This window comes from Oryza brachyantha, chromosome 7, assembly GCF_000231095.2.
Source record: "Oryza brachyantha chromosome 7, ObraRS2, whole genome shotgun sequence".
NCBI lineage: Eukaryota > Viridiplantae > Streptophyta > Magnoliopsida > Poales > Poaceae > Oryza > Oryza brachyantha.
The window spans coordinates 7,690,041-7,711,419 of NC_023169.2; the positions used below are offsets into that span (position 1 = coordinate 7,690,041).

General features: G+C 42.6%; 2 protein-coding genes across 2 annotated transcripts; both read right to left on the bottom strand.

Moving 5' to 3' along the window:
* Positions 1 to 564: 564 nt before the first annotated feature.
* LOC102719729 (granule-bound starch synthase 1b, chloroplastic/amyloplastic) lies at positions 565 to 6,413 on the bottom strand. Its single transcript, XM_006664739.3, has 14 exons — positions 6,302 to 6,413; positions 4,487 to 4,829; positions 4,104 to 4,184; positions 3,921 to 4,019; positions 3,734 to 3,823; positions 2,947 to 3,010; positions 2,760 to 2,860; positions 2,515 to 2,624; positions 2,179 to 2,425; positions 1,936 to 2,112; positions 1,661 to 1,852; positions 1,276 to 1,362; positions 1,054 to 1,182; positions 565 to 924 (listed from the first exon to the last, which is right to left on the bottom strand). Exons 2-14 carry the CDS (start codon positions 4,817 to 4,819, stop codon positions 808 to 810), a joined length of 1,827 nt encoding a protein of 608 aa, XP_006664802.1. The 5' UTR covers positions 4,820 to 4,829; positions 6,302 to 6,413; the 3' UTR covers positions 565 to 807.
* A 12,687-nt stretch (positions 6,414 to 19,100) lies between these two features.
* LOC102718421 (probable inorganic phosphate transporter 1-4) lies at positions 19,101 to 20,722 on the bottom strand. The gene is given in 2 exon segments (XM_015843373.2): positions 19,101 to 20,575; positions 20,578 to 20,722. Coding segments are annotated over 2 exon segments (1,620 nt in total).
* Between the last annotated feature and the right edge of the window lie 657 nt (positions 20,723 to 21,379).

Sequence of the window (21,379 nt, forward strand, 5' to 3'; positions counted from 1 at the left end):
ACTCCCTCCCGGCAAGCCAGAAACTCAGCTTCCTCCTGATCCGCGCAATAAGCCAATGAAACGGAAGAACCTACCCCCATATTATCCCGAACACCACCACCAATGCTGGCCTGGCCTTGAAATTTCATCATTTGACATTTTTTTAAAAGTAATTACAAAAACAAACCGGTTCTAAAATATTTTTCAAATATAGACCATTTTCCTCCGAATCACCCTTGTAGGCACATATGTCCTTCGTCTTTACGCCAGGACTTGACGCAGACCTTACTAAGTGCAACACATATAAGAGCATGTAGCTCAGCATCAATCCCTGACCATTTTCTAAAATAGTTTTCCAAACCGATCTATTTTCGTAATTTGTTATCGACAATAGCCAAATAGTGCAAAAACCGACGCTAGGCCAGTTTCGGCAATAAAGGCGCCATCGACGTTCTGATTAACCCAGCGAATTGGCAGCTCCATCTTTGTTTCAGCTCAAAATCACACGATCGCATAGCAACAACGCGGTGGTTTCCTACTGCTTGCTACTACTACTTTGCTTCCCATTTGGCTGATCTTGTCTGATTTGCAATAGTAAACCAAACTAGATACTTCAACATAGCTAGTTGTAAAAAAGTACAGTAGATAGTCGAGGGCAGGCACTGCACAAACTCCAGAACTTCACAACGATCTCGAGGTAGCATCTGGGATTATATTACACGTGAATGGCAAAAGCCTCCAGGGAGTGGCTTTGAATTCCATGGGAGCCTATAAATGCTGCTATCTCCTAAAAGCAGCATGGCAAACCTAGGCACGTCATGGAGATTTTCAGGGAGTAGCCACGTTTTCCTTGGCAAGTGGCGCCACCTCCTCACCCTCGATGCCTGGTTGGCTCCCCTCAACACCCAAGCCAAGAAGAACCTCCTCCCACTTCTTTGCAGGTCCCTGATTCAGAACAAAACTACAGTCAGGTTCTGATTTATCTCTTCGGGGAGAATGACTGCATCCAATCTTAAGTACTGCAGGAATTGGTAAAACACTCTTCCATTATCTTTAAAGGAAAATGGGTCTCACCTTCCAAGATAGGTCTTGCGCCATGCAGTTTTGAACCATTTCTTGGAATGCCGGTGTACCATACTGCTTCAGAGCCCGTTTGACAGTTGAAGCAACCGCAGTGACGTCTGCTGGATCGACAGTTTCACACTACAAGATGACAGGACAAGAATAACATGATGAGCTGTTACATAATCTTGAGAGCAATCAATCAATGGAAACTGCAAACACACTGCTCCTTACCTCGACATTGAACGAACCCATGTGGAATCCGGTCACGCCTTCCTTAACTGTGTCAACAAGTCCTCCAGTAGATGAGCAGATGGGAATCTGTAGTTTGCAACACGGTGAATTTGATGGGTCTTTTTGGCAGTGTGTTTTAACTTTAAAATTTTCAGCATACAATGAATATGAAATCTCGATTATGTTGTACTATTGTAATCCATAATATACTTCACAGTTCCTAGCATAACTAATGATGTAGCGTTAAGGATATATTACTAGTCAACTTTTATACCCTAGCGCAAGCAAGGGTATAAAAATTGACTAATAAGATAGTGTCAAGTATTGTCGTTAACTTCACAGATGCGTAATCAAATCTTAAGCAAACTAAAGTAAGAGCTCTTACCACTCCATATCTCATCCCTTGCAATTGGATGAGACCACACGGCTCGAATCTACTAGGAACAATTATAAAATCAGCCCCAGCAAACATCATATGCGCTAAAGGAACATTAAATTTTGCTATCCCTCTAGCATTTTGTGGATATTTAACTTCAAGCAGCACTAGTTCCTCCTCCATTTTCTTCTTCCCTGTACCCTGAAGAATAATCTTTCTTAGCAACAATTCACTTGTACATGTACTATGGGTGCATTAGAACTTGCGTCCAAAGAATGACATACAAGAACAATTATCTGAACATTTTCCTCCACAAACTCTGGAATGGCTGCAATTAATATGTCTGACCCTTTCTGCTCTTCAAGACGACCAACAAAAACAATCAAAGGAATGCTCGAATCCACAGGCAACCCAACTTCAGCTTGTAGCCTTTCTTTATTGAGAGCCCTTGCTTCAGTTACCTGATAATTTATGTTTTAATGTACTGAAATCTCAATATATGCTACGAAGGGGCAATCTCAACTTACCGTTGTTGCATCATATTTCACACTAACGTACTTATCTGTTTCTGGATTCCATTCATAAACATCCATGCCATTCACAATTCCAACTTCGAGGGGCTTTGTGCGAAGGACACCATCCAACTCAACACCTGTGTCTGCACCTGAAGTGAGTTCTTTGACATAATGTGGACTAACCGTCATAACTAGATCGCATTCAGTGATCCCTGCCTTCATCCAGTTAGTCTTTCTACCTACTACAGGTTTAAGATGCCTGCATTAATCAGGATACATTCCAATGTTAAAGAAACTGTAAGGACATACTTCATCTCTTAATAAATAATTGAAATTTAGTGCCAGTACCCATCAATAAAATCAAATGAAGGAAGGAAACTGTCCGGTAGATTAAGAAGTTCAAAATCTTCTCTCGCAAATCTGCCCTGGTAGGCAATATTGTGGATGCAGAAAACAACCTAGCAGACCATATAAACCAATTAAAACATGGTACAGAATTTTTTTCCTATATACCACCAATTTGGATCACGTGGAGAACTGGAGATTATTAGAGTAGAAGAGGGGAAGGTGGGGGCAATAGTGAAATGATGTACCTTAGCATTCACATAGATTCCTTTTGCCTGATAGATGCTCTTGAGATAGCATGGCAGAACTCCAGTGTGCCAGTCATTTGCAACGAAGACAACATTTTCACCTGATTAAGAAATATAAATGTTAGTCATATACAGCAAGGGAGAAAGTCAATTATCTTGTGATAGTCGACGTTATACAGAAACCAACCATATGGTCCAGAGAAATACTCAGAATTGTTGAGATTGAGAACCCTTGGAGCCTCCAATGCAGCCTAAAAGGACAATCAAATTAAAAGAAATTATACAAAATTATCAATTAGAAAAAACTAATTCCAGTGCGATTCCTGATAGTCAATGCATAAACCTACAACTGTGATAAGCCTAGCCCACATGCAAAAAAGAAAAAAGGAACAACTTTAAAAGCTCATATCAAATTACTGAAACCTGAAGTTTGCATGACGCTAGATGGAATTTGAAGATTCTGTTCTCTTAAATACTCAGGAGAGCAGCATATCATTTCATTAAGAAAGGAAGAAAAAAAAAACACAGGGAGTCTTGCAATTACAAAAGTCACAAAAGCGACATCCATACTCAATAAGGATTAGCGACCTAATAAGCAAATCGCAGAGCTTTGAAGCTCCAACCAAGCACCAAAGGGCACTTTCATTTGCCACTATTTAGATTATAACCATCACATTAAGACTTGTGCCATCAAACTTCGTATGTTTCCAAATTTCGCAGGACACAAGTATAACAAGCAAGTTGAACCCTTTTCTTGAATCCTTTTCAATGCCTTTCACTGCCTTGGACCACCGGCTATAGAAGAGATTCTGATTCTGATCTCTTGTAGGTATAAAATGCATATTCAACTAACAAGTGACTCAGTCTATAGAACAAAACAATATAATTTGTAGAACTACATAGTGCAGCCACTTCACGGATTTCTACATGAATGCTGAGGCTGCGGCAACAAATCTGATTATGCAATTACTTACTAGGCATAAAAGGCAGAACCGCAGCTGGTTATCTCTATAGTCATCTCCAGTGGTAGGACCATACAGTTTTGCTCCAGTCTTGCCCCATACCTAAAGTTTTATGATTCAAAGTGAACATTTAGATACCACAACTATTAGAACTTTATAGCATTCAATTACAACGCTGGTATTTAATTGTTTATCAGACCTTCTCAAGAAACATAGGATGATCAACAAAAACACGGTCAACTCCCCTTTTGTAGCAGTGGAAGAAGCGCACTGTTTCTGTCCTGTCACCAATATTGACCTAAAGAAGTAAAAAATATAACATCAGAAAAATGGTATAAGTTAAATCCAGCTAAAAACACACAGCAAGGTTAAAAACTTATACCTCAACAAGAACATTTGTATCCCATGCATCTTTGTATTGATCATAACGAGGAACTATTGTCATGACTCGGTGCCCCATTGCCTATAACAAAATGAGTTGGCACTTCACACAAGACCAACTGTACACAAAGGGCAAGGGTAATGCAATCTAGAAAAAAGATATATGCATGATAAATCCTGCATTAAAACATTAGCATGATGCACTAAACTTGTGGAATCGAACAGCATAGTACTCTGCTATGGTGATTCAGTTCAGCTCCAACTAGTTATCTCAATAGAACCTAGTTGCACAAGAATGTGGAATTGAACAGCATAGCATAGATATATTCAAAAACACTGAGGTTTGAATATTGAATTTAACAATATCTAGCAAAGAATACTTACAGCAAGAGCAGGGGGCAATCCCCCTAAAACATCACCAAGGCCTCCAGTTTTGCACCATGGGTGACATTCCGTTGCAACGAAAATTATTGTCATTCCAGTAGAGCATACGATAGACATGTGAGACCTCCTAGGCTTAGTGCGCATTTCATTGTTTGTAGCTCTTCTTTTGGCCATATGTGTGTTATTCCGCACTGCAAGAGTCTCCTTCTTTAGGAACCTGACTCCATAGTTGCAAGATTGTTGGAATTGCATGTGAGGTGATTGCTTTAACGTGCCGACTCCATTTGTTTGATAAGAGCGGTAGGTAGGTATTGAACCCATTGTTGCAGCCATTCGGTGGCACCTACAAAAATGCTAAATGATGATTAGAAATTCAAATGCTAAATGATGATCAGAAATTCAAATGCTAAATGATGATCAGAATTCAGAAGTTCTGTTGTAGAAATTATTCTAGTTTGGAGCAACTTGGTTACGTAATCACCTGACACCTATTATGTTGATGACAAATATTTACAATGGCAAACATACAAGGGAACTAAAAGAGTAAATTTGAAATGCTGCTGCTTAGAAGCATGGCTTGGAAAGTTCCATCATGAAGATCTCTTGTAGCAAAATGTCATTACGGACATAAGAAAAATATGGAATATACCATTGCCGTCAGTATTTTTCCATCCAAGATCTGTCAAACAACCACTCAAATGAAATAAATGAACAAATGATGAAATGACAGCTTTGCCCTTTTCTCTTCGCCAACTTAGGAATGAATTAGAAGAGACATAACAATATCTAATGAAATCTAAATATTCCATAAAAACTTTGGAGTTGGGCTTTTGAATACTTAGGACAGAAAAAAATAGTTTCTAGATATTTGCTATATTTTTTAGTTTCTATTTTTTTGTTATACCGAGTGCGACTCAATCCATAAAAGTTTCGGTGTAAATGAGCACGGGTGGAAGCCATTTATTATCACTTGACAGAACCCGGGTCACTTTCATAGCAGCCCACTTTCAACGTCAGTCTCAAGGTTTTGTGGACCCAATAAGAACCTGTCTGCTAGAATGCAAGAATTTTGCAGTGATTCATAGGAAATACTCTCTCTGTTCAAGCATATAAGAACTTTTAGAATTTAAAATTTGTCAACAAAAAATAAAAGGGTATCCCTGCCTACATCCCCATCTGAACCAATCACAAACATCCCTCGCCTCAACCTTAACTCTCCAAAAAGCTTTAAACAACCTTATATTGTTGCATAAAGAGAGTATAGTTCGGTTCGCAAGGAAATTGATAAAATAAAAATAATACTATATTTTTTCCTAGTAATTTCTCCTTTAACTATCATAAAGATTATTCGCAATCGAACATAGTAAAGTGCTCTCATGGTTCCGAAGTTAAGAAATATACTCAATGAACAGCACAGTCCTTTCGTTAACATAATAAAAATGTAATTCAGGCACCATTTACATGGAGCATTAAAAAAAAGCACTAACGAAAGGATCGAGAAAGGGGAACTTCGCTTGAGAAGTAGCAAATTCCATTAAGAAGAGGGCATCGAAAGGAGCTGCAAAACTTTCCGGTATGTGAAAAACATGAAATTCTTGAATCATTAGCCCCTTCCTTACAAACGCTCCATTCCTCTTTTTTTTCTTTTTACCTCTCTCTTCCGGATAAACAAGAAAAAAAACACCCATTTCCATCCTCTCCATCCCACTGCAACTCCGCACCGATATCGAACCGCCTCCTCGTCGGGGAGGGACACATTTCAGTTCGATGCGAGGGGGAACGAGCAAGAAAACGAGAAAATGGCAGTGGCCCTACCTTGTCCTAGGCGGGCGGCGACGGCGGTAGGCGAAAGCCGAACGGGTTCTCCGGCGAGCTTACCCACCTCCACCCGCTGCTCCAGACAGCGAGTCGCGCAGCAGCAAAAGCTCGAGTAGAAATAGGCGGCGAGGAGGCGCACAGGCACAGCACGGGAGAGGGAGATCAAAGAGAAGAGAGAAACGGTACCCGACAGGTGGCGCGCAGGTAGTGGCTGGCTGACAGGCGCCACATGACGGGCGCCACAGGGAGGAGACGAATATGCCGAGGCGGGATCGCGGGGGGGGGGGGGCCGCTCTCCCGTCCCGACAGGGTGGGGCGAGGCCGCACCATGGCCGTCGGCTGATGACCACGTGGGCCTAGCGGCGGGCCCGCGGCAGGGCAGGGAAGGCGTGAGCCGTCCGTTCATCGGTTCCGTCCGTTAGCGGGCGCGGCAGGTGGAGGGCAGCATCTTTGGACAGACACGAAGAAGCGACGCCGGACTTGCGTTAGGCTGGGGCCCGGGCCCCAGTTGGGAGAGGTCTCTCTCGTCCGAGATTTTTCTCTTAGATCTTGGTTAGCTCCTAAATTTTTTTTTCTAAAAACGTCACATCGAATTTTTGGAACCTATATAAAACATTAAATATAGATAAACAAAAAAACTAATTGTATAGTTATGAAAGAAATCTTGAAACGAATCTTTTGAGCCTAATTAGTCCATGATTAGCCATAAGTACTATAGTGACCAACATGTGCTAATGGCAGATTAATTAGGCTCAAAAGATTCGTCTCGCAGTTTCTAGGCTAGCCTAAAATTCGTTTTTTCATTTGTGCCCAAAAACTCCAACGACATCTGATCAAATATTTAACGTGACACTTCTCCTAAAAATTTTCTTAATCTAAACACCACCTTAGTTTTAGTCTTAGTCTTGTTATATGCGATAAATTTGAGACTACGCCGTGGTAAAAAAAAGTTTCGCTATATAATACTATTAATTCTTAACTTCGTTACGTTCTATCTATCTCATGCTAGCAGTTAACCATCGGATTGATCCACGTGTTACAGTTAAATTTACTATAATCTGATATTTTTGTAAGAAAAAAAACCGAAAATTGAGAAAAAATCATCCGGATTAGAGGGACTTACCTACTACTTGCACTGCACCTAGGGTAGTAATGGGTCAAACATTTTGCCTATAAAATTTAAGAGTCGGGTTCAAAACAGATTGAAAACAAAATTGTATAGAGTTTTAAACTAAAAGATTTTTAACAATTAAATAGGGTTATGAAAAAACCAAGGGCATGGGTCCATTACCACTCCTAACTGCACCCCATTGCATGCCGAAATCTAGAATTAACGGCAAATTCTTTCAAGAGTAACGGAGAGGGAAGAAAATTCAGAATGATAAATACATAGCTTCAGAAATCTAATTAAGGGCTAGTTTGGTAGGGATCCTGATTTTGAGATACAATATTTTTTGATTCAGATTCTCCATGAATCAGATTTACTGTGAAACAGAATCATTTTGGTTAGGCGTTTGGCTAGAAACAATAATATTGGATTTTGATATGAATTTTTGAGATAAATCGTCATTACTACCCCTAGCATAGCAAGAGAGTTCGATTTTTATATATTTCTTCATGTGGCCTAATGTAAACTTCAATAATTATAATATGTAGACATTACTATGTGTATATTTTCGTACATTTAACTTGTGGGGAAAAAACTTGTATTCAGAGAAGGTTAAACCACATAAAAAAATATATTGCATTTGCATGACATAACATATCCATTACATTGGTCCAGTCATAAATTGAGTAACTCCAAAAATAAATTATTATTGTATTCTTACAAAAAATATGACAACTATAGTGATATGAGTACTTTTATGATGATTGCCATAATGCACTTGCTAAGTTATCATGAAATAAATCCATGGATCTATCACTAGAGTGTGAAGTAGATATATCAGATGCATTTTGTGAGACTGCATATCTTTCATGCATGGTTGGTACGTAATTTGGATCATGATCACACCTACTATACAAGTCTGGTGTATAAAGTTATGAAGACACATTGTTGCAGCAACGATCATTTCTTGCTTGTCCATGGGACAGGTAGGCATATTTAAAAGGATTCTCCATTTCATCTTCCACACGCCAAAGGTTCGCTCAACGACTTTGCGTGCACTTGAGTGACATTGATTCAAACTCTTGCTCATCATTTGGAGGTCTTGTTCTCTATCCAGGAACATGATACATTTGCCCTTTGTATGGTGACATATACTCCAGCCTATTTGGGTATCTCGCGCAATAAGGTAATATTTACTTGCAATAAAGAAATTGAGTTATATATATATATATAATATAATAAAGTAAAGGGAAGTTTTCAATATATATCTCGCGTCAACCTCTAATGCATGATAAAGGACACTAGTGTCGTGCATAGAACCAGGTTGTCCAATAGAAGCATATGTAAAATGAATGTCAAAGTCAACCGCTGCCATCACATTCTGAGTGGGACTCTTGTGTCTAGCAGTGTATCTAACATATTCATCGTCTGGTGGGTTTACTGTTGATCACGTGGACACATGTTGGAGAACATGATGTTGGCTAGATCCAACGTGGGACACTCTAAGAGCTATATGTGATGTGTCATTAGTGTTCTTATTGAGTATTGATGTATAATCCTTAGACTTGTGATTATCATGGTTCCCAACATGTGTAGTGGATTGCTTAAGGACGACTAAATGCTACATCGTGATTTGATAGTATAAAAGTAGTCTTCAGGCATACAATAAAACATGCAATATGATGTGAATAATCAAGATGGAATTTGTCCCTCTATTGAAGAGATATCTCTGAGCCTCTCGGTGTTACAATTTATATAAGTGCATGGTCATACCAAAGGTGATTGAGGAGTCAATCACAAGTTAAGTAATCTATTAAAGAATCGAGTGAATGATTGAGATTTTGAAAGAATGACACATATCTAGCCTTGAGATTAATCAATTTCATGAGGAAAAGGGATTAATACAAAGACACACTATAGGTTTAACCGATATGATCTTTATATTTGCTCAGTGGGTCGATATGTTCTCCTAGGAGCTGTTGTTGGCACATGGACTTAAAAGGAGTTTTTGGGTTGCAACCGAGTATTCATGAACCTATGGATCGCATACTTAATGGGATGGAATACGAGAATTGGATGTTGATCCAATACATGTTCAATTTGGATATAGATTTGAGTAGGACCCTTATGGACCTTGGAGGCCGAGTTTCAGGTCTTATATGTGGAAGTCGGTTCATTGTGTGAGAAAGCCCTAATCGTTCTCCTATCGACCCAAACCTATCTGCACTCAGACGCTAGCATATCCGCGCATGGCGTTCCTTTTTCTGGATGTGTGAATACCTGTAGAGGCACTATTGGATTGTGGTGTTGATCGACATAGTTGTGCCGTAAGGTGTATGCATGTGGAGGAGAAGGTCAGGTTACATCGATCAACTACTTTCTCTATATTGATGCCCGTCAGATCACTGACATTACTTTGGCTTTTTAATGATCCTATATGATAGAGCCAGAGTGCCCGATCTTTCGATGAGTGGGGATAAGTTTGATTTGGTGGAAGTTGACCCTCACGATCCGACTATGATGAGCGAACCCGTAGCGCCAATGCAATCGCTGAACCAACTCCCTGTAGTTACCGACCTTGTTGATGCAAGATTAGCCTGATCACGAAGATCGTTTTCTGTCCGCAATCGAAGAACAAATAAGAAAAAGATGCGAGCAATCGAATTATCATTCGAAGGTGGAGTTCTGCATACACGAGGACATCGCTGATTTGCGCGTGTTCAAGAGTAGCTAAAGATAATTGTAAAACAAAACTCCAGTCTCAAATGAAAGGAAGCCTCTCTATAAACAGAGGAAGATGGGGAACAACCCCTATGGAAGGTGCGGCCAGGAGATGGGGGCACCGCCCCTGGCGTCCCGGGAAAGGGGGAGGCCGCAGCCCTAGGCGCCCACACAAGGGCCTCTGTTCGTCCAGCTTCTGTTCTTCTGGGTCTTCATTCTTTAGTAGCATGATGAAGTTTAGTTCTGTTGCACGGGCCCGAGTGATTGGCCCAGAAGGTGAGGCCAGGGGTGGAGGTGCATCTGGAGTCGTTGGAATAGGTGCTGTTGGTGTAGACGTACTCGTGGTGTCCTCATCACTATACTTGCTTAGTTTCTAGTTTATGTGGTAGAAAATTTTATTTCACACTATTATAGCCTACACGTTTCCCTTTAGCAGAAAGATAAGAAAAGGCCTAAAAACTGTCAAGGGTTGGGCAAAAAAAACTCCTAGGTACCAAGAGGATCTGGTTACTCTAGCGTACAGGATTCTGCTGGCCACCAGTCCGACAAGTATACGAACACTGGCTCTCGTAGAAGTTGATGATCGATGGGTCAGTGTTCTTGTATTTCTTTTCTCCAAGACATTTTGACTAGATCTAATCGCCAAAATTGCATTCTTTTAAGACCAAAATATATACTCATGATAAATGTATGGAGTTCTTCTATATGTCAGAAGTCTAATGTGTTGATCTGCGCAGAATGGTAAGAGTAGTAACTTGTTAGCATTAAGGGCATTCACGGTGCACCTACGTGGCAAGTGGTCTCAACTCGCTACGTAGATGAAGTGCTTAGCTGGAGGAGAGATGTCATGGGGGACCAGTGGCTCTAGCAAGCCGCACGTCTCCTCTACAAGCTCTGGGTTCCCTCGTCAGTATTTGCAAGGAGCCACTGCCAAACCTTGAGGGGAGGGGAGAGAGAGAGGAAGGTCTGTCGGCCGCCACGTGCGATCTGCTGGCCATCGAAGCCCGCCGGCGGCAGTCACCCACTTCCATCCGAGTTGCCCCGACTGCCGCAGGCTCCGCTACCCGAGCTCCGCCGGGCACAAGGGGGATTGGAGGGTGTCGTTAGTCGCCGTCGCCTACGTCTACCGTCACCGATCTAACAAGGATGGGACAGGTGCCGCTGATCGCCGTTGCCTCCGTCGGCCACCGCCATCCTTAGGGGATGGGTAGGGGAGCAACGGGTGAGAGAGGATAAGAGAGAGCAGATGGGATGACAGAGAGAGCGCGGCCGTACTAGTGGGGATAGGGGCTGAAATATAATTTTGTGTATGTCCATGTAGAGTAGCTTACACAGTGAAAAGAGAATCTCTAAAGTAGTTTTATGTACATGGCATAATTAGACCACTCATACAAGTGGTCTGCAGTGTGAATGACCTATGGGCTCTCGTAGTGGGCGTACATGTCGAGTGGCCATCCACCTTGGCGTGCATCCTACGTGGGTTGAAATCGCCAAAGCATGCAAGCACGCTCGCGTCCCGCAGATGTAACGCACGACCTCATCAGAAACGAGGCTACGCGCGAGCGAGGCATCGAGCTGGGGCGGGCGTAGCCTTGAGGGCGAATCGCCTGGCGGCGCGTACTCCCGAAATCGGCACTACTACATATTCAGTTTTTGCAAACGGACCATAACAATATTGTTGGGCCAGCCGCACGGGCGAAATCGTCTGCAAAGATGGCTATCTTTCCATGCGGCCAGCGCAGCTGGATTTTTCGCATGCAGATGCTTAAGCGGACCACATGCAAAAGAGAAAAAATCGTGAAAAAGATAAAATTCCAAACAATAAAAACTAGCGCTGCCACCACTGCTCCCGTGGTCGCCATCACCGCCGCTAGCCGCCGGTACAACGCCACGGCCGTCCGAGACCGCCGCCGTCCTTCGCACCAGATCCGCCGCCTACCGTCGTCGTCGAGGAGGTCGTCGTCGCCATGCCTGAGGTCATCGTTGCCGCGCCCGAGCTCGCTACTGTCGTCGAGGTCGTCATCGCCGCGCCCGAGCCGGATCCGCCACGCCCGAGCTCTCCCGAGCCGGATCCGTCATGCCCGAGGTCGTCGTTGCCGCGGGGAGGTCGTCGTTGCCGCGGGGTGGTCGTCGTCGCCGCGCCCGAGCTCGTCGTTGCCGTCCGTCGTCGCCGAGGTCGCCGTCACCACAGGGAGGTCGTCGTCGCCGCGCCCGAGCTCGTCGCTGTCATCCGTCGTCGCTGAGGTCGTCGTCGTCGCGCCCGACCTCGTCGCTGCCGTCCGTCGTCACTGAGGTCGTCGTCGTGCGTGGAGGTCGTCGTCGCAGCTCCCGAGCTCGCCCAAGCCGAATCCGGATCCCCCATTTCATCGCCGTCGTCGCTTCCGCCGCTAGAGAGAGACTGGGAGCTCGGATGTGTGTGGAGGCGTGCTTCGGACTCAAAGGCGGGAGAAGAAACCCTAGCTAGCTGGTGGCGCTGGTGGCACTTATGTACCGGTGTGTACAGGAGATTAACGGCCAAGATCTTCCAATACAGATTTTTTGTGCGATAGGTTCTTGGTGGGCCTTGGGCCCATCGGTCCTAAAGGAAGGAGCCCAACTAGCTAATTGATTTTCATACCACTAAATTAACTCATGTGAAAAATTTGCCAAAAACAATATTGCAGAACTCACTGAGATCTACCAAATTTCTTTTGGTCATTTCTTCATCCGAGTTTGATTGGACTATATAAAAATTTAAATTTTAAAAAATAAAAATTCAAATAATATTTTGAAGCAGTAAATGATTTTAAATTGAAAATTCATCAATAACAAAATTGTATAACCCATCAAGATCTACAACTTTTGTTTTGGTCATTCTCTATATGACTTTGTTTGAACAATTTAAATTTGAATTTCAAAATATGACAACTTCAAACAACATTTTCAAATACTAAATGATTTCAATTGAAAAAGTCATCAATAACAAAGTGGTATAACTTATTAATATATATAACTTTTATTTTGGTCATTTTTTATCCGACAAAGTGATTTGTAATATTATTCACAAAATGTACAAATCTCTTATATTGTTTCATAAATTTTGTGAAATTATTACTATCACTTTGTCGGGTCGGATGAAGAAATGACCAAAATAAAAGTTATAGATCTTGATGAGTTATACAACTTTATTGTTGATGATTTTTTTCAGCTGATATCATTTACTACTTCAAAATATTATTTGAAGTTTTGAAATTCAAATTTTTAATTGATAAAACAAAGTTACAAGAAAAAATGGCCAAAATAATATCAGTAAAAACACAATAATAACATGATAGAGCATGATTTTAGAAATATTTAGGAAAAATAATCATCTAATTTGGAGTTCATATGAGTGAGATAACTAGTTTCAAAATTTTCAAATTTTGTTTTTCCATACGGTTTCTTAAGTAGCCCGTATGGAAAAATAGATTTTTCCATGCGGGCGCTTAAGTGAGCCGCATGCAAAAATGAGCTCATTTTTTCATGTGGCCCTGCTAAGAGGCTCGTATGGGGAAATTGATTTTTTATACAGGTCATTTAAGGAGCCGTGCGTATGGAAAAATAATACATGATTTTTGTAGACGTCACTTATGTACTGTTTGTAAAAATCATGAAAAGCTTCTGTAGTAGTGCTGCCTCCGTGCCGAGTCACTCTCTCCCGTGGCCGGCCGTAGTCCTCCCCCGCGCAAGCTCCGGATCAGAGTCAGGGGTGTAGCTGTAGGGTGGTCGGAGCACCCAAAAAAATTGCCGACGGTACCCTGTTACTAAAAGGAAAAAGAATACTTAAAAAAGAAAATGATGTAGTTGAGGGGTTGATGTCCCAAGTCCTTGTCTAGCTACTCGTCTTCCTCCTCGGCGAGACGGCCGGGCGGAAGGCAGCATATTCCAGTAGGCCAGGGCAGCACTGCGGCGGGCGGAAGCGGCAGAGACCGGCCGTCCGCTGTCTGCGCCGAGCGTCACCTCCACCGGAAGGTGCCTAACCACCGCGACGCCGCGTCCGCGTGACAGTGCGAGTCGCGATCTTGCTCGCCACGCGCCGGCCCCGGCAGCCTAGCCATCTGACGTCGTCCGGTCGTCGTCACTCGTTGGCGATCTACATGCATGCTGCCTGCCGGTCCAGCCGTCCAGTACATCGCGTCCTGCGTCCGTCCAGCAAAGTAGCAAACAGGCCAAACACATGTACAAATTTAGCTTCTGTAGTTGTGTAACTTTTTCAAATTTCAGTTTTCGAAATTCTAGCTCTTGTCATGTGATATTATATTGCTGATTATATTACCATATCGTAGATCGTCAAACATGAAGAATGATGAGATATTGCATTTTCATCTATGAATTTCATTCATAAAATGAGAAATAACATAGGTGATGACTTTTTGGATGATTGTCCAGTGGATGAACAAGACATGATTAACACTTTTATGGACAATAGAAGGAGTAGACCCGATAACAAAAAAATAATATGGTAATTTTCTTTAAACTTTTCTAGCATATTAGTTTTTTTACTCTACATTTTACATAACTACTAATTTTATATGTTTTATGATGCTTTATTAATATATCATGGTACATTTTTAGTTTATTCCTAATCGATATTTGTATGGTATATATTAACGTCATTAGATTAACCGTGTTTAAGAAAAAAAATCAGTCCGACACCCATATCCTAAATCTAAGTTCTGAGCTCAGCATCCTTAGGCGTCCTCTCCTCCCCCATCCTTCTCACCGTCTCATGCGTCGGCAAGGACTGGGCTCGGCCGCTTCTTCTCCTCGCCGTCCCCCTCCTGCGCCGATCGCGCGCGAATAACTAGATCTGGGCTCGGTATCCGCGCAGGCATGAGGCATGGAGGTCGCGGGGCTCCAACGACGGCGGCGGGAGGAGGAAAAGATGGAGCAGGGGGCGGCGTTGTGGCAGCTGGTCTGCTCGTCTTCAGTTGTGAGTGATTCTCACTCAAGTGTGTACAGGACTAGTGGGTGTAGTACATAAAGCGAGTTATAAGTATATTTTAAAGTAATAAAAAGAAGATGGACTACCGATTTATAGTCAGCTGCACACGAGTTCTAAGGCAAAATATGTGTATGACATGTGAGACTATATATTGATATTTTATATGTAACTATTGTATGAGTTAGCTATTACATTGACTATAAATGAATTGGAGCTAGTAGTTGGTTATACTATTGAACTTGCTCTAATGGTTGCTTTGATTTCAGTTTGCTATCCATATTACTATGTAAATTATTAAAGTAAACGTGGGTAGAGTATTTCATTGTGTTCAGTTGCAGCTGATCAATCAAAAGGAGGCTGAACATGGGGTTAGGTCATTTAAAGTGGTACTTTTCATTTCACAGTTTTCAAGTGTGACATGTTAGCGTTCTAATTTTATTCTGTAAAATGGAAAAGCATCTTAATGAGCTCTTTTATTTCACAGTTTCATAGATTTGATAGAGTATTAAATTCCTGCATAAGAGTATGATCAAATGTGTCATACAAATTGATGCATGAGAGAAAAATAGAAGGTGGACACTGCACGAGATTTGGATGAAAGAAAAGATTTGCCCTAAATGGACTTTTATTTGGTTTTCATTTGCTTGGAAGTCTTTTACTATGATGAAAAGGTTCTTTTTTCTTTTCTAATTAAAAGTTTGCCATGTCATAAAAAATCTGATGTAACATCTAATTAATGTCAAATGAAAGAACCACTGAGAACGACATTAGGCTAGAAAGTAGTACTAGTTTTGTTGTGCTGGAAAGGCCATGTAAATATGCAATTATGGTTTGCTTCTTCCCTCTGCATTCCATTACTGTCCCTCTTGTAGTTACTGTACATGTATATGGCCATTACTCGGGTATTTAAACCTAAAACTTGTGTTATTTACTTGTGATATTTACAAGTTGTATGTTTATTTATTGTATTGCATATTTATTTAGGGATAGTTTAGAAAATTTATGGGCCTAAACTACTTGGCTGAGACATCACCACCGTGGGACTGAGGCCGCATTCGGCCACCCTCTCTACGCTAACTTAGAGCATCTCCAACAATAACCCAAAAATTAATTCTCAATAATTCTAAATTGGTATCATCCCAAAAAATATTAGATTTAAAAATCACTCTCATCTCCAACAGTGACGAATAGTTGCTTCCCAAAACTTTTTATTTTTTAGCTGTTTCTTCGAGGTCTTTCTTCAATAGTTTGATGCAGCTCCAGCGCGTGTGTGCGTCAAGAAGTTGCCGCTACCGGGAACAATCGCCAACAGAAATTATCTGCATTTCATTCATTTCAATCTCTTGCTCTTTCTATGTTGCTTGTTGGTGAAAAAGGTAGTGCTAGCGTGGACGAGAATGAGATGAGGAAGCCTGATATGTGCGTCGGTGTGTGGTGGTGTCCAGAGGGACGATTGGTGAGAGAGGCGAAGATTTTGGCCCGATCACTAATTTCTCCCGCGTACCCAGCGATTGGGAGCACGGAGAACTTCCCCAAATTTGGTTCAACTCGGAGCTAGTATTGGGCATGCGGGAATATTGGGACCCAGATTAGATATCTGTTGGAGCTAGGATTTTTGGTTTAATTCTTTAAATTGGTCTTTAGTAGTCCTTTTTAGAACACTCTTGGAGATGCTCTTATCTTCTCGTTTTCCGTACGCACGCTTCTCGAACTACTAAATGGTGTATTTTTTATAAAAAATATAGAAAAATTGTTTTAAAAAATCATATTAATCTATTTTTATATTTTTATAATAATTAATAATTAATTAATCATGTACTAATCTATTACTACGTTTTCCATACCGGGATAAATTACCCTACTAGCGCTCAAACGAATGTGTGGTCTGAGTGGCCTCATTTACATGAAGACATTTTGTATTGTGAAGATTGTGTCCATAGCAATTCTTCGGCCATGTTTTCCCTAAGGCTACGTGTACGAGTGGCCTCCATTATGAGAGCCCTAACAAATCGATACTGCTCCTCATCAGTTGACGTCACAAGCAGCAGTAGGGCTAGGGTGCCATGTACGGAGCGTGAAGCTGATCTGCGTAGTTGAAGGCCTATATTCTCCGGCATAGTTCCATCACCTGGTAGGTAAATATGATTATATAAATAAAAGGTACGAGAAGAAAACTAGAAAAACCGTTGCTACGTATGAAACTACTTAAAGTTAACTCAAAGTATTTATTAAAAAAATTTATTATATAAGATAGGTATGAAAAAAGAATAATAAAAAAATTATTTTGGTTAATTAAGAGATTATACGTGACTCTATGTTTATATATATCTTTATAAAATAAATTTCGGTTACTGACGTAAATAAAATAAAAATAAAAATATTGTTCCATCTTAAACGTGACATATTAAGGTCATTGCCGTTGATCGAATAACTTCTAGAGCTACCTGTTCCGGATATCCACCTGTTCCATATTTTAATTTGCTGATGAAGGAAGCTTGTACTAGCCAATGAGTTGATGTCACGTGGAAGAGGGAACGGGAATTATTTGTATTAAATAAACATTGTTACTAAGTAATTTTATTACTAAACCACCAAACAAATTTTTTTCAAAACTGAATCTTTTAGCAACGTCAGTGTTGGTGGCATGACAAGACAACGTTGCCACGTAGCTGGTCGGCGTGACAGTCTTCCCACGTCAATGTCAGTGACGACAATGGTGTGGCAAGCCGTTTCGCCTCGTCATTGTTGATGGCGTAGCCAAAAGATTCATACGTTGAAAATATTTTTCTCGAATATTTAGTAATAAAATTATTTATTAAAATGTTTTAAAAACAAAAAAAAATTCAGGAACGGGAGTATTTGCAGGGAGCAATGGCGACCGGGGCAGGTGTCATTTTCACCCCTCCCAAGGCCCACCCTTCTTCATTTATCGTCCGATTTTTTTTTAAATTATCGACTTTGAATCATTTCGTTTTTTTATGTAATATATGTTGACCCATTTATTTTATTTAAAATTTTTATGTGAATATTCAGTTATAGGTCATAGTGTATTTAGTAATAAATTAAATCATAATAAATAATTAATTTGTATAATTTTTCGAGTATAGCGAATGGTCAAATGTAAAAACCAAAAATCTGTCAAATTAAAAAAAAGAAAGGAAGTATGCCCTTTCTTGGTCCCTCACAAGTGCTCTCTATTATTTATTTTTTAACAGTTGTCTCTTAATTTTGTCTCTCGATTTTTCTAATCTTTGTTTGGGAAGAGGAATGATCAAGTGCAAAACCAAAAATTAATCATGTCAAATAAGAAAAATAGAAAGAGAATACAACCCTTTTTATTCCCTCACAAGTGCTCTTTATTTATGTTTCACCTTATCTTTTCACTTTTGTACATGGTTTGATAGTTTTAGGGGTTAAGTATCTCACATGCTATAGTTTGGGGTTATGTAGACTTATTCCTTATACTTATAAGCAAAATGTTAAGTTTGATTTTGAAGTTTTTTAACTAAGTTTATTTTCTAACCTTACCTTTTAGAGCACCGATCATCTCTTTTGTCGGAATTATCTCTTGCCTTTTCTAATATTCTTTTAGAAATGAATTAATGGTCAAACCTAAAACAAAAATCGAGCGTCAAATAAAAAAAAGTGTATACCCTTTCTTGCTCCCTCACAAGTGCTCTTTTTTTTTTGTCAGAATTGTCTCTTGCCTTTTCTAATCTTGGTTTGGGAATGTACTGGCCCGTGCATTTTTTTAACATTTTATCTTTGTTTCTCTCCGTAAATTCTGATTTCGGTACCATTTTTGGGCATGTGGAAGAATCATCACGATGGAAGGCAAATATTCTGTCGGACTACAAACATTCGACAGTTTTTTTTTCTTTTCCAAAACTTTAAAATTACTGACCGTTGGATTGCCTCGAGAGTAATATCTCATGAACCCGAAAAAAAAATAAAAAAGAGAATAAATCAAGGGCGGGCCCACACACGTTTTGCTCACGTGCCACCTACAACGGAAGAACCTGCGAGTCAGCCACGTCTGTCTCGTTGCCGTCCATGGTTTCACTTTGACCGCCGCTCTCGCCGGACACGTCCTCCAGCGACCTGCCCACCGGCTCCGGCAGGAGGCAGGTGAAGAGAATCCCGAGCACATTACACGCAGCGAGCACGAACAGCGACGCGCGCACGCCGATGCCCGACGGGTACCCGGTCGCCGCCGCCTCGCTGCCGTCCGCCTTCTGCTCGGCGTACATGAACCCGAACGTCCCCACGATCGCGCCGACCTTTCCCGCCGCCGCCGATATTCCGTGGCACGTCGTCCGGACGTGCGCCGGGAAGATCTCCGCCGGCATGATGAAGGTGGTGCTGTTGGGCCCGAAGTTGGCGAAGAAGAAGGTGAAGGTGTACATGACCACCAGCCAGATGCGCCGGCCAGGCTTCGTCAGGCTGCCGTACAGGGCGGCGACGGCGAGCATGAGCCCCTTCATCATGGCGAAGCCGAGGAACTGGATGGCCTTCCGGCCGACGACGTCGATGAAGGCGATCGTGAACCAGTAGCCCGGCAGGGTGCCGCAGAGCGCGATGATGGCCTGCGCGCGGCCGACGCGGTACGCCTCCTCCAGCGCGCTCATGGTGCGCGCCTCGGGGACCCACTTGACGTCGCTAAAGATCTCCTCCTGGAGGATGTTCTGGGAGTAGAAGATGACGTCGAGGACGAACCAGCACGCGACGGCGCCGAGGAGGTGGAGGCCGTGGCGGCGGGCGAAGCGGCGGGAGAAGACGCCGTAGTCCCTGTCCTTGGTGATGCTCTCGACCACCTCCGGCTCACCGGTGATCTCCACCTTGAGCACCTTGGACATGTCCCGCGCGGCCTTCTGGGCGTCGCGGGCGACCAGCGCCGTGTAGCGCGCCGTCTCCGGCATCTTCATCCGCCACCTGTAGGTGAATACGGCCGGGATGGCGCCCACCATGAGGATGATGCGCCACGCGTAGTCGGCCTGCGGCGGCGTCGACGCCCTGGGGTCCTCCTCGTACGCCGGTGCGTTGAAGCGCGCCTGGAAAGTCGCCGACACGACCAGGGTGACAATGCAGCCGGCGAGGATGCCGAAACCCTCCATGGCGAACACGGCGGCGACGAAGCTCCCCCGCGTTCGCTTGTTGGCGTACTCGGACATGATGGTCGCCGAGAGCGGGTAGTCGCCGCCGATGCCAACGCCGAGCCAGAACCGGAAGAAGCAGAGCGTGGTCATGACGCCGTGGGCCGTGTTCCCGAACGACAAGCCGGAGAGCACAGAACCGAGGATCATGAGCATGACGGTCTTGCCGTAGAACATCTTCCGGCCGAACTTATCGCCGAGCCACCCGAACACGAGCTGGCCGACGATCATGCCGCAGAAGGTCACGCCGTTGATCGCCGCCTCCAACCTCGGCGGGAGCTTCCCCGGTTGCTCGTTGCCGGGGACGTGGTAGTAGATGCGCCCAGGAGCTTGGTGACCAGGGTGATGCAGAAGAGGTCGTAGGCGTCGGCGAAGAAGCCCATGCCGGCGATCACCACCGCAAGGACGTGGTACTGCTGCGTCTTGGCCTCGTCCAGCGCGTGCAGCACCTGCAGCTGCCCACGCCGTGCCATTGATGTCCGGCCGCCGTCTTCTCCCGCGTGGCCGGCGTGATCAGAGATTCAAAACCAATGACTGGACTAGCTTTGTTTACATAGTTAAGCGTAAGCAAATGAAGCACTGTTTTATAATTAAACAGAAGCTTTCTTTGTGAGTGATGAGAAGCTTGGGTTTCGATTCGCAATTTTTTTTTACTACCAAAACAAGTGAAATTAGTTTTCGGCAAAATTTGCTTGTTTAATGTTGAACCTTGTTGAGCCTTTTCGTACTTATTTGAATCTGAACATAACCCTTGGCAGGTAGCTAGTCGTATGTATGCATCTCTCTGAAATGTTGTTTTGCGTGGTGCCGAGAGGAAGGACGTGAAGGCGGCAGTGAAGCCGATGGAGACTCCAAGGCGCGCGCGCGCCGGTTTGATACTGGGAGGGCAAGAGCTTTATCAACGGCTAATCTAAATTTAGTCATCTATATCTTCATTTAAATGATCGTATATAACAGTTTCATCTTTTATATCTATTTGTATTTTAGCAGATTATCCATACATGACATTCTCAAAGAGAGACTATTCAAATATAGAGTTTTTCTCTCCTAATATAGATGTCATTTAAAAATAGAGGATGAGATAGATATTCTGTTGAAGCACATTTTTTATCTTTTATTTTCTATTTTTA